Source organism: Magnolia sinica, chromosome 19 (genome assembly GCF_029962835.1).
Source record: "Magnolia sinica isolate HGM2019 chromosome 19, MsV1, whole genome shotgun sequence".
NCBI lineage: Eukaryota > Viridiplantae > Streptophyta > Magnoliopsida > Magnoliales > Magnoliaceae > Magnolia > Magnolia sinica.
In genome coordinates, this window is record NC_080591.1 from 18,636,779 (window position 1) to 18,650,351 (window position 13,573).

Consider the following 13,573-nt stretch of genomic DNA (forward strand, 5'->3'; position numbering starts at 1 on the left):
AAAGAAAATAATAATACTAATAATAATATCTAACATTGTAAATATGTTGAACTCATAAAGAATAGTCTTTTTACCATAATTGCTTTCCAAAATATTAAAGGACAAACTGGGAAAAATTCTTAATGGTGGAGAATATTTTCCGTCCTGTTGAATAATATCCTTGAAAGGGAACTCGTGTCCTGATTCAGGTCATGTGGTCCTCACATATCTAAAAGGCCAAGATTAAACGACGGAAGATACCACACGACACGTGGTGTCAAGATAAACAAGGAGAACACAGGGGGGCACTGAATGGTGGAATTGTTGTCTTGACAGCCAGAGGAGAACTGATTGGTCGGAAAGCAATTTCTACCAGCGAGGGACCTTGGGCCATTTCAGTGGTTTGAGTTTAAATTGGTTTGGGCAGGATTTTTTAGGGTATTTTTGTAATTGTTTTAGTTAGTCTATCATTAGTTAGGTGGGATTTAGATGGCTAATCAAGTGATTAGTTGGGTCTAATCATGGATTAGTTAGGGATCTTCGGAATTGCATCTTGCAATCCATACCCATTGAATTCACCTGATTTCCCTTCCCCTTCTCTGTGAGATTGTTTGCTCAGGTCGTCTGTTGATCTGGAACACTTGTGAATAAAATCCATGGTTACCAAAAGTCCCCATCATATCTCCACATGTATTCACAAAAAGTTTACTTTATGGAAATTGTATCCAATAGTGATTTTGGTGAATATTGAAAAGGTGAAGCAATTGAACTTTTAAGACATTCAATGTTTGTGCCTGTGCTGGTGATACTTGAGAGAATGAAAAGGCACATTATATCATGGATACATGAAGTCATAAAAAGTTCTTTGATACACTAGTTAGAGTAGTTAAAGGCTCTAGTGTAGGTTCCTTTGCAACATAGGGTCCCTAGAACGCCTGAGGTGCTAGGCGATGCCAGCTGCAGAACTGGGAACTCTAGGCACATTTCCACCTTTTCAGTATTTCATGTCCTCCTGCTTCTTCTCCTTCTCCTCTCCTCCTCTCCTACAACCTTTTCTCAACTTTTCCATGTTCTTTTAGAGGATCACAGCATAGTGATATCTCATTCTGGAACATGCTAAAAACTGTAATTTATGCAGTAACTAGTTAGTCACTCGGATTTTTTTATACTGATACTTGTTTTTCCTTTTTTGGATCACTTGAACCTTTAACAGGAAAGTCTTTGAAAGGGCAGACCCAGAAAGTGCAACAAGAAGTTTTGCAGGTATTCACCATTTCTTGTTGTGGTCCTTGTTCAAAGTTTCTTGACTAACCGTTTTCTTTTCACATCTTAACAGAAGTTCCGTTCTGGTGGGTACAATGTAATTGTTGCAACGTCAATAGGTGAAGAAGGCCTCGATATCATGGAAGTTGATCTGGTAATCTGCTTTGATGCCAATATCTCACCATTGAGAATGATCCAACGGATGGGAAGGACAGGAAGAAAGCATGATGGACGAGTCGATATCCTTTCATCCAACAGTTTCAGAATATATTTTTGGAGATACAATGTCAACTTGACAGACATGAACATATTATCATTTTCTTTTCTTCTATTACCTTTTTTCTCCCTATCTTATTATACTTCTTAAAAGAGCTTCCTTGACAAAGTTGGTACTAGTTTTAGCATGTCAAGGTGCAGAGTTGAAGGGATATTTGAAAAAACAAGCAAACAGCAAGGCTGTAAGAAAACACATGCATAATGGGGGAACCAATAGCTTTGATTTTCATCCTAGCCCCAGGATGGTAACAAATGAGGAATGCCTTCTTGTTTCTTGCTCTACATACTTCTTTGACTTCCCAATTTTAACTACTTCTTCTTCTTCTCTCTTTCATAGGTTCCACATATTTGCAAACCAGAAGTTCAGTTTGTTGAATTGTCAATTGAACAATTTGTTCCTCGTGGAAGGAAAGTGAAAGACATCCCCATGCAAAGACCCACATTTAGAGACAAATTGTCAGATGCTGAGATGGATAGAGTTGCAAAGTACTTTCGTTCTTCCAAAGAAGATGCATGGAGACCCTCTCTTATTGCCTTTCCCCACTTTCAGGCATTTCCATCTAGGGTGCATAAAGTAAGGCATTCATTCAGAACAACAGGGATGCTGATTGATACTATGCAAAGTCTTCAAGGATTATCATCTTCAAAAGTGAACCAAACTCTCCCAATTGAGGTTACATAATTTGTTTTATCATATAGTTATATTGTCAAATCACTATCAAGAAATTTGATGGCTACTTGGATACTATTATGATCTTCAATTTCTTTTGGTTCAGGTTAAGGATCCTTCAAGTCAATTCATAGAGGGTACAAGTGTTGCACAAGATGACAACAGTAGAAAAGGTAACATCATGACTTTAACAGCTAAAAGTTGTGTCTACAAGAAAATCACGATTACATGTCGAACAATAAATAAACTAAGATTCAGTGTTTTTTTTTTTTTTTGAAAGGCAACGAAAATTTTATTAAAGAAAAGGAAGGAAACAGACCGCTGAGGTAGCGAGCTGAAAGCTCCCAAAAGCAAAGAAAAACAAGAAAACAAAACAAAGAAAAAAGAGAAGCAGAAGAAAACAAGAAGGAAACAAAAAGACCCAACTAAGAAACAGACAGAAGGGGAAAAACAATCCACGGAAATCAGCTACACCCTGCCTAACGTCGGAGTGCCGGTGAAAAGAGGAATGTGGCTGATGGTTGTAGAGTGGCAAGTCCATTCGGATAGGAATTGCTGGATTCTGTTGATCACGTGGGCGATAGAGTGGGCCTCATCTCTGAAACAGCGTCAATTTCTTTCTTCCCAGATGGCCCACCAGGCGGCTAGAAGAGAGAACCGCTACACCGCAACTCTGTTCTTCTCCAGGGGGACTCCATGCCAGGCCGCAAAGACAGAATCAGTGGATTGAGGAAAAGACCAGGAAATGTCAAAATGTGATAGAATAGTTGCCCAGACTGAGTTGAAATAAGAACAATGAACAAACAAATGATCCGTCGTTTCTTCGTTTGATAGGCAGCAGATGCAAACGTTTGGAAGAATCATCCCTCTTTTCTTCAAATTGTCAATAGTGAGAACTTTTCTCTTTCCAACCAACCACCCGAAAACAGCGATTTTTGGAGGGATCTTGTATTTCCAAATCTTCGCGTAGAGCGTCACTAATGATGAATCAGTCTTCTGATCCAGAAAACGGTATAAAGATTTAATAGAGAACATACCCTTACTATCGAGGGCCCACACCAGCTTATCATGCTGATCTGGATGAGGATGACAGTTACCTAACCGCTGAAGGAGCTTCGCATAAGACTCAATTTCTCAATCGTGAAGGTTTCTTCTGCAGGGGGGGATCCAGACCACGCCGTTACCTTGAATAGAGTAACAATCGGCCACTGTTATCGACGGATCTCGGGCTAGCCTGTACATATCTGGAAATTCCTGTTTAAGGGCATGGGAACCCACCCATAAGTCCTCCCAGAACCGAATTCTGTCTCCTTTTCCTATGGAGAAATGGCAATGAGTTTGCACCTCGCTATGAGAAGATATGATTCCTCTCCAAACCGCAGAAATGCTACTATTAGACACCCCCTTTGTCCACCAACCGTGAGGCTATTTCCCATATTTACATTTGATCACCTTATTCCATAGGGTATCTTCTTTTGCACCAAGTCTCCACCACCATTTTCCTAGAAGAGCGCGATTCATAGTTTTGAGGTTTCTGATTCCAGCTCCACCATCCTTATAGTGTTTGCAAACCTCAGGCCAAGCAACCAAATGAAATTTTTTTCGATCCTCCCTTCCATGCCACAGGAAGTCCCGTCTGAGTTTCTCTAAAGTGTGTAAAATCTTTGCGGGGCATTTGAAAAGGGACATGAGATACAAGGGGAGATTTGAGAGTGCCGCTTTTATCAATGTGAGCCAGCCCCCTAACGAGAGATATCTGCATTTCCACCTTGCGAGGTAGAGCTCGAAACGATTAATGATTTTCTCCCAAAAAGCGATCGGAGGCTTGCCAATACATAGCGGGAGGCCGACGAAATTTGTAGGGAGTTTGTCACGGGTACAACCAAAAAATTCTGCAAAAAGGCGAGTGTCGGAGTCACTAATATTGACACCAATCAACTTCGATTTACTGAGATTGACTTTCAGGCCTGAAATTGCCTCAAAACATCAGATGGTTGTACGAAGATTGCCCACTTTATCCCAATCGGCTTCACAAAATAGGAGTGTGTCGTCGGCGTACTGGATGTGAGAGATGGAGTGTTCCATATCTTTTATCTGAAAACCTCCAATGATACCTTTCTCCTGGCCGTTTCTTAGCATACGCAATAAAGCCTCGACCACAGTAAGAAAAAGGAACGGAGATAGCGGATCTCCTTGACGTAGGCCTCTAGTACTTTTGAAATAGCCTTTTGGGGATCCGTTAATGAGGACCGAATACGTAGCTGATCTGACACAAGCCTTTATCCAATTTTAACCATCTATCACCGAAACCCATCCGTTTTAACATGTATAGGAGGAAATTCCAATCAACGTGATCGTAGGCCTTCTCAAGATCAAGTTTGCATAAGATACCTCTTGTCCCGGATATATGGTTGGAGTGCAGGCATTCGGTAGCCATGAGGGCACTATCGATGATTTGTCTACCCTGAATGAAGGCACTTTGGTGGTGGGAAATAATCTTGTCCATAACTCCTTGAAGACAGTTGGCGAGAATTTTTTCAAGGATTTTATATGGGCTCCCAAGAAGATTGATAGGCCTAAAGTTATGGAGAGAATCTGCCCCTTGCACCTTCGGAATAAGGACAATGAAAGTGGCCCCAAGAGCATCTGACAAGTATCCCCTTTCATGTAATTCATTTACAAAATCAAGGAAATCCCCCTGTAGCAGGTCCCAGAAGTGCTGGAAAAATAAGATGGGAAAGCCATCTAGACCTGGGGCTTTGTCCCCTGCCAGCGATTGAATAGCGAGTTTGATCTCGTCGGGAGAGAAACCAACTTCCAGGGAGGCAACGTCCAGGTCAGAGATCCGGTCCATGGGCAGCAAATCCAGTGTAGGCCTATTATGAGAATCTGACTTTAGAAGATTAGAGAAAAAGGGGATAGCCTCTTCAGAAATCATCTGCTTGTCTTCAGTGCGCTCCCCATTTATCGAAAGGCATGATATCTTATTGGCAGTAGCCTGAGCATTCGCCATGGCATGAAAAAAGCGAGTGTTTTTATCGCCTTCCTTTATCCATTGACACCTGGCCTTCTATCTCCAAGAGATCTCCTCCTCTAAAACCCAGGCAGAATAAACATTAATAAGCTCAGCACATCTGGAAGGCAGCGTCTATGGAGTGGATTTGACCCAAAATGTCATCAGTTTTAGCCTGCCGTTTGAGAAGAAAAACTGATTTCCAAACTTTGAGATGGGACTTTAACATATTCAGCTTCTTACTTAACCTAAAGCCTGCGAACCCATCAACGTTCATCTTCTTCCACCAATCTGAAATGAGCTTATCGAAGCCTTCAATCTTTAGCCAAGAAATATCAAAGCGAAACGGCTTAGGGCCCCAGTTTTCCTCAACCATCGAGAGAAGAATCGGAGAATGATCAGACGTTGGGCGAGGGAGAGACATCTGCAATACATTGGAAAAAATTTCAGTCCAATCTACAGAGACAAGAAAGCGATCTAACCTTGCAAAAGAAGGCGGGTCACGCAAATTTGACCAAGTATATCTGGAGCCGAATAGCGGAATGTCTATCAGCTCGTGATCATCAATCCAACGAGAGAAAGAACGCATGGCAGCTAAAACACAACCAGGCTGGGATCGCTCCTCCGCATACTGCGTGATGTTGAAGTCACCTCCAATACACCATGGACTGTCGAACATTTCCCTGGCAGCTAACAGATCCTTCCAGAAATCAGACCTCCTGTCAGCCTGATTTGGACCATAAACAGAAGAAAGGAGAAAGGAAAAGTTGGATCCAATCTGATTTAGAACCACAGAAACCGAGAAGACACCAATCCGGCTACGTTCCATCGACCACAAATCCGAATTCCAAGCAATGAGAATCCCACCCGCACTACCTGCCGCATTTGAAACCTCCCATTGAATGTTTCGAACTTTCCAAAGCGTGCTCAAAAGAGAAGCTGAGAAAGCCGGGGATTTAGTTTCCTGAAAGCAGATAATATCAGCTTTACTTCTTCTTGTGATGTTTTTTATCAGACAGCGCTTCTTCTTGGAGCCCACACCTCTAACATTCCAAGAAAGGATTTTCATTTTGGAACCGATCGACCCCTACAACCACCACGGATGACACATTCTGAGGATTGCGAGCATTGTCCAGGACTGGTTAGGAGGCTCTGCAACTCTCTGTTTCTGATGGGCTTGGCATGAAATTTTCTTGGAGATTTATGACTTGTCAGGGGCTTGCCACGAGCTTCAATGCAATGGAAGAGGGCCAAAAACTCCTCAGGGTGATCCCCGAAAGAGAGTCCTAAGGACCTACCGATGTGGCCCATAGCGTCTCTTATCCACTGTTTTTTCTGGCTGGAGGCCGCCAGTTCTGATCTCGCAGTCGCAAGTGCCATTTCCGTATCGGGAGGTGGGGAGCCCATTCTAATCTGGATCGGCTCTGCATCTATAATGTGACCTCCTGCTCCTTCCTGGAATAAGGCAACTAAAGCAGAATCTTCCGAGAGCTGGGAGTCGGAAATAGCTCGCGAGGAGAATCCGATGATTGATCTGTCGCTTGCGGTCGAAGGGATGGAAACTACAGGGAGAGGTTCAGTAGGGACCAAATCCCGCGGGACAGAGGGGAGAGGGGACGAAGCAATCTCACGCTGCTGAAGATGGAGATCAATATTCCTGAGGAAGTCGGGCAAAGATTCCGAACATTTCGCAAACCTGTTTGTAATAGAAGGAGAGCAGATGGGAAGAAGGAGATACATGAAACTACAATCTTGCATTTGTCACCTTTTTCACCCTCATTAGTATATACATGACGGGGTCAAAATGATGTGATGCCTTTTTGCTGGCCACCCCATTAACCCCTCTCTCTGAACATCAGTTGCTAGCTACTCTACGACGTACCCAGAAACTTTTTTATTGTGAAGGTAATGCTTGAGTCTACCATTGGTGCTCCAATAGTCCATTCAAACTACCCTGGACTAGCGATACCACCTTTTTCCTTTCCTAACTTGAGACCGACCCAAATTGCAAGAGTTTCTAAGAGCAAAAGAAAAGGAAGGCTTATTTGCCTCCAAGGAAAAGCTTGCAAGGAGTTTGCTGCTATGATCATCTGCCCTAGTGGACCACCGATTTTAGCTTTTAACCACCTGACATCTGGCTCCATACCCAGACATCATCAGGTAATGATCTGTTTATAATGTAGTTGGTAGCCATATTCTTTCCTCTGAATATCCATATTCAATTTTAGGGAATGAGATCCTTACCCCAATAAATCTGCAGATCTCCTTTAATAAGGTACATTCAGTTTCTCTCTTATTCGCAGAAGTCAAGCAATTCTTTTCATTTATAGCTGTCAAGACACATGCAACAAAGCTGTTCTACCTGTGGCAACCACTAAATGATTGTCAGAACAACAACTGTTGAACCTCATCATAATCTCACCCAGCAACCCTGGATCTCCTTTTGTTGCAATAAGCACATGATAATCTCCAAAACGGACTTGTGAAGGTGTGGCTGAAGCCAACAGATGCAAATTATAAATCAGACTGTAACATGTTGTAATATCTGCTCGAGTATGATATCTGAAGTCTCCATGCAATTATTATTGTTATTGTTATTGTTATTGAAATGTACTCTTGTGTGAACTCCATGCTCCATGCTCCCAACTTTTTGCATTATGAATATTTTTCTGCTTCAGTTATTGCTGCTGTTGGGAAGCAACCAGGAAATCGTGTGAAATTTATTGTACGGAGCATTGAAGTAGAAAACTGTTGACTCCATTTGCAGATTCGATGGCTATCCATGATGCCCCAAAAGCAGTTTCACAAAATGAAATACCAGATGTTGAAGCATCACCTAGAGAGACCTCAAGGTGTAATGATGAGCATTGTATGCCAGAACTCTCAAAGAAGAAGCCCCATGTTCACTGCTTCCTTTTTGGCACTGATTTTGTATCCGTGAATGCTTTTGGAAGCGTCTTAATTACATCTGTCCCTCTCCTTCCTTTCGATAAAGGTGATCAATCTTGTAAGAGTATGCCAGCAAACAGTACAGAGTTGCTGAAGAATACTGAGCAAGATATGTGCACTTTTAGGACATCACATACAGGTTATGACAAAGTAAGTATGCATCTTAAGTCCATTCTGAAACTAACAGTTTCCATTTAGAAAAGGTGCATGAACTAGTGTTTCTGTACTTGTCAGATTCCTAATTCTGATGCCCATCTAGAGCAAATGCTGCAAGGGGTTGGGAAGTTCCTTCTTAAAACACCAATTTCTGAAGTCAAGTTGGAAATTTCAGAAGGTAATGCTGCCGATATGGAAATGAAAACAAAAATCTCACCAGCCAATTACTCCTGTGGTAATTCAAGGGATATGGAGCTGAGTCCCCGCCTGACAAATTTCATTGAGAAAGGTGTCGTCCCTGAGTCTCCTATAGTTGAGAGGCATCACTATTCTTCTGCAGTGGAGCATGTGGTTTGCAATGGCTTCGGCTCTGAGCATGACAAATGTGGATTACATGTAAATAACCCTATTACAAACATGGATGTGGAGAAAATTCCTACTGATGTAACATGGCATTCTGCTGATAGACAGAATGATTCTCTTGCTCCTGCCAAAGTTTCATGTGATATTCCCAAGTTGTGTACTGACCCATCTTTAACAAAATTGAATTCAGAGAAGAATGAAAAGGTCAAGATACAAAATAGTGCAGTTGAAACAAATGTAGAAGTGGAGAACATCTTAAGCTCCCCTATCATCAATGAAATTCACACTCCATTAGTTTATAAAACAACCAATAGCTCCAGTGAAGATTGGCAGCTGAGTTCTGGAGAGGCATCAAAATCCGTTCAGAAAGCAGGCAAATTTAGAAGGTTGTGTAAATATGGAGATGTTAGACAAAGGATACCTTCTAAGAGTTTGAAGGAAGCTTCCAATGGCACTGAAGCAGACTTCTGCAGATACTTCACCCGAACCAAATTCAGCCCAATGAAGCTTCCAGGTAAAATGTAATCATGTCTTCAAGCCTTTGTTTTAAAATGTAAAACCTCTGCAGATCCTTCACCGAACCAACATTGTTGTTTTGAAATGTAACCATGCCTTTTGCCAATGTTTATATTATTATTAGTTTTTCTTGGGATGATAGCCTATACCATAGATTGCATGTGAACTTCCCAAACCACCTTGCTCATGTGTCGTATGTGTGGTATATCCAATCTATGCATAAGGTGAGCCTCACCATGAAATTCAGGATGGTCCATTAGTCAGGCGGGCTACAAATGTATGTTTGATCAGATCATTGGTAGATCTGATTTAATCCATGCATTGTTTTCATGCAGGGTAACCCGTCTGATGAGTGGACTGGGCTGACTTTTGCATCAGATGATGATGGTGAGGTCCACCTTTTGCTTGGCTCACATATCTGACATGTGACATGTTGGCACAAGAGCTGGGTTGCAAGTGGTTGTAGGTGATCATTGCTCCTATTTATATCATCTTGCACATTCAAATCTCCAGCATCTTTGTTTGTCCCCTCTTGATGCATATCCTTGGATGCCTTTTACATCACAAACTGTTCAATGCCAGCCTCTTCCTTATTGGCTTGAATCCTGATAAAATTTATAGGTCGAAATGACAGTATTGTCTGTTTACTGCATTCAGGTAAACAGAAGTCCAAGACTCATGTCAGAACCTTCATTGAAGAGGAAGCCGAGTAAGACAGTGATTGAATGACAATTTAAGCATTCATACAATGGAAAAGCATCTTCTTTTCTTTCTTTCTTTTAATTTGAAGTAACTTGGAAAATGGGAGACTCAAGTATTCAGTTCATGGAGGTCTGACTTATGGTTGTTTCTGCTCAGGGTCTCTTCAGATGCAGAAGTGTCAGAGGATGAAGAAGATGACAAGGACAACACCGAGCATGATGATAGTTTCATAGATGACAGAATAAATCCTACAGCAAATACTCAAGCAGGAGCTAGTGGAAGCGACATGATGGCAATTTATAGGTCATCAATATCATCATCATCTCTCTCCTGTAGTCGTCCTCTTTATTTTTCGTTCTTTCATATTAGTTTGGTTTTCACCCTAGTCCTGTTTTCACTTTTCCATTTTCTCTTCCTTGTAAACCATGTGCATCTTTATGTGGAAACTGACAAAACTTTTCAACAGGCATTCTTTGCTCACTCAATCACCAATTTTGTATCAACCAAATTGTTCCACCAACTCGAGTCATGAATCTACATCCCCTAGAATTGCTGAAAGTGGTAGCTCTTCTTTGGAAAAGATCAACAATTCTCTCAGAACTCCTCAGACCGGCTTACATTCCGCAAGTCAGTCCACTGGCAGGACCTCAGTGTCCTGCCAGTTGGACACAGATATGGCCCCTCCTGGGGAAAGCCATGGCCTGCCAAGAGAAGATGAAAGCAAGATGGAGAGCAGAAAAAGAAAACTAAGTTTTCAGCAAGGTGGTTCTGTTCTGGAGGCGAACTTCCATCAGGAATGTCCATTTCAATCAGATGGTGCAGGCAAAACGTCCCTAAAGCATCAATCTGAGCATAATGAATTGAACAATGATGTGTTTTACGATGATGAATTTTATGAGGGTCTTGATCTTGATGCAGTGGAGGCACAAGCCACGGAATCTTTGATGTACAAGTCGAAACTGTTGACAGGGAAAAGTCAAAGGGAGATACTGGATCCTTCTCTGAAGCTCGGGGAAGACCTAGGTCAAATTGAACTGAACTCTCCGTCATTTGATCTTGGGTTTTGATGGTTTATCTTTCTTCACTACCAACCATTGGAAGCACCCCTTGGGGAACTGCTTTTGGCTATTTGTATAGAAATCTAAACATCCTCGGCTTTCATGAAAAAAGAAAACAAGTGTCACAACTCACAACCAAAGAAGAGATGGATTATAGTCAGATAAAAAGTGGAAACAGGTTGCTTGTTCGTTTGGAGATTGGTTATCATTGGAATCGGCGGAAACTAACTTAAGCAATGCAAGGGAAGCAATGCAAGGGAAGTGGTGTATACTAAAATATAAGAACGACTGGATGCCATGACATGTGGCGATCAGGACATTTTTATATGTTAACATGAACCTTTCTGTATATTGGAGAGAACTGTAGCATAAATTGTATTATAGTATGCATTTAGGACTAAGGGCTTTCGACTGTACAGTAAAAAATTGTAATGTTTACTTTTGTTAAATCTGGTAAGTGTGTATGTCAGTCAATTTTGGGTGTTCCCTTCGATCCTGTTTTGGGGCAGTTTTTAGATTTGACAAACTTGAAATGTTTACATATGCATAATACCCAGAGGGATAATGAGAAAGCCTTCAGTAAATATTAACATCCTCGCTCAAATCATTAACAATCTAATGCACTTCAGATAGATTCATCACATAAAATATTGGCCCCTACATCTGAATCATAGTCTGCAATAACCATCTTATAAAAAATGGTTTCCATTGCATTCTAAGGCTGTCAGTTATGGCTGTTTGGCTCGCCTGATGGTATGCTGTTTGGTAGTGATGAAGCACATTTGGCTGTCAGCAATGTCAACTGTATTGTTTTAGGTCCGTTGACATGGTTGATGGCAAAGTGGTGATTTCATCAGGAGTGATTTTTGGGCAACTTTCTTTCTCTGTGACTGAGAGTAGAGTGGAAGGGTTTTGGGATACATAATCAGGGGTGGCTGCGTGCTTGCCGGACAGGCCAGGGCTTCTTGGGGTAGTGTCTTATGGGCCAATGGGTGCTCTAGATGAGCCATGTTGGTCTCCTTTGCAGTAAAGTGGTATGGCTTTAGATGGTGTTGTGCTCTTGGTCCAAGGTGGCATTCTGCAAGGGCAGTGAGCCAGAGATTGCAATTGCCCATATAAGGGAGCAGCAGGTTACTTAACACCAAAGTTCTAAAACTTCAAGCTTGCTGAGTCGACTTGAAACTCGGCTGAGTCATCTTGAATTGGGGATATTTCAAGCTGAGTCATCCTGTCTCAGTAAAATGTAATGGGGTGTAGGGAATCAAACCCTCGAACTGCTTCAAGTGCAAAGAGGACCTTAACCAATGCAACATCTAGTGGCTTGATGACTATGTATTTCATGTTACTTCTTCATACCTTAACTATGTTAAATATTTACTCCTACCTTTAACTTTATAGTTCTTGCTTGAATTGTAAGTCGTTTTGCTTAAGTTACTTATATCGCAAGTAGTTTATCTTAGTTTCTACTTATTCAACAAATAAGTATGTTTCGCAATCAATATACTTATCTACCAAAAAGTAGACGAGTTTGTTTGTTTTCTAATATTACATAAGTAGTTTTTAAAACTCTTTCAATTAATCTCTTTCTTTTTTCGTCTCTTTTAAATTTTTTTTCTATATCTTTTATTAAAATCCCTTTCATTTTTTAGTTATTCATGTGGGGTCCACCTTTAATATACACCATTCATCATGTAGGGCCAACCTTTGGGGTGGACCATTCATTATGTTAGGCCCACCTTGGTCCTGCTTTCAATGTGAACTGTCCATTGTGTGGGGCCGACCTTCAAATGGATCATCCTCCTTACAAGGCCCACCTTCGATGTAGGCTTTCCATCATACAGGCCCATCTTGGATGTGGATTTCCATCATGTCAAACATTGGATGTGGATCATCCATCATGTGAGGCCCACCTTTACTGTGAACCGTCCATCATGCAAAACCAAACTTCAAAGTAGGCATCCATCATGTGAGGCCCACCTTGGATATAGGCCATTCATCATGAGGGGCCAACCTTTGATGTGGACCATCCATTACATAGGGCCCGGCTTAATGTGGGTCATCCATCAAGTGGGTACACCATCAATGTTAATTGTCCATCATGTGGTCCCAACTTCAATGACCACTACCCACCATGTGGAGTCCACCTTTAATGTGGACCGTCCATTGTGTGAGCCACACCTTCGAAGTGGGTCATCCATGTGGGCTCACCTTGGATGTGGAACATTCATTTTTAGTAGCCACGTTTGATGTGGACCATCTATTATATGAGGCCCACAATGATGTAGGTCATCCATCATGTGGGGCCCACCTTTATTGTCCACTGCTCGTCATGTGGACCCACCTTCGATGTGGACCATCCATCGTGCGGGCCCCACCTTTGAAGTGGGTCATCCATAAAGTCAGAATCATTTTGGATGTAGGCCATTCACTATTAGACGCCAACCGTTGATGCGGACTATTTATTATGTGGGCCCACCTTGATGCGGGTCATCCATCATGTGGGGCCTAACTTCAATGTGTAATGCCCCGAAATCTAGGGGTCGAGCATATCCACGATCTCTAAATTTCAAGAAGTCACTAATGCATGCAAAAATGTAATTTAAAGGCTAAATTAATTGACATCAACTC

The 13,573-nt window shown here is 41.7% G+C and overlaps 1 protein-coding gene across 4 annotated transcripts in view; it reads left to right on the plus strand.

Annotated features, from left to right (window-relative positions):
• LOC131235293 (DEAD-box ATP-dependent RNA helicase FANCM) overlaps nt 1-11,436 on the plus strand; it is a 72,919-nt gene extending 61,483 nt beyond the window's left edge. For 3 of the 4 annotated variants that reach the window (XM_058232436.1, XM_058232437.1, XM_058232438.1), the window contains 10 exons: nt 1,193-1,242; nt 1,316-1,481; nt 1,636-1,763; nt 1,856-2,191; nt 2,295-2,361; nt 7,969-8,300; nt 8,385-9,183; nt 9,843-9,894; nt 10,044-10,190; nt 10,354-11,436. In XM_058232436.1, coding sequence (XP_058088419.1) covers nt 1,193-1,242; nt 1,316-1,481; nt 1,636-1,763; nt 1,856-2,191; nt 2,295-2,361; nt 7,969-8,300; nt 8,385-9,183; nt 9,843-9,894; nt 10,044-10,190; nt 10,354-10,954 — 2,678 coding nt within the window. In that variant the 3' untranslated portion in view covers nt 10,955-11,436. Of the gene's footprint in view, nt 1-1,192; nt 1,243-1,315; nt 1,482-1,635; nt 1,764-1,855; nt 2,192-2,294; nt 2,362-7,968; nt 8,301-8,384; nt 9,184-9,520; nt 9,652-9,842; nt 9,895-10,043; nt 10,191-10,353 lie in introns of those variants that run through there. The other variant, XR_009166041.1, reaches the window with a different exon arrangement.
• The last annotated feature ends 2,137 nt before the right edge of the window (nt 11,437-13,573 follow it).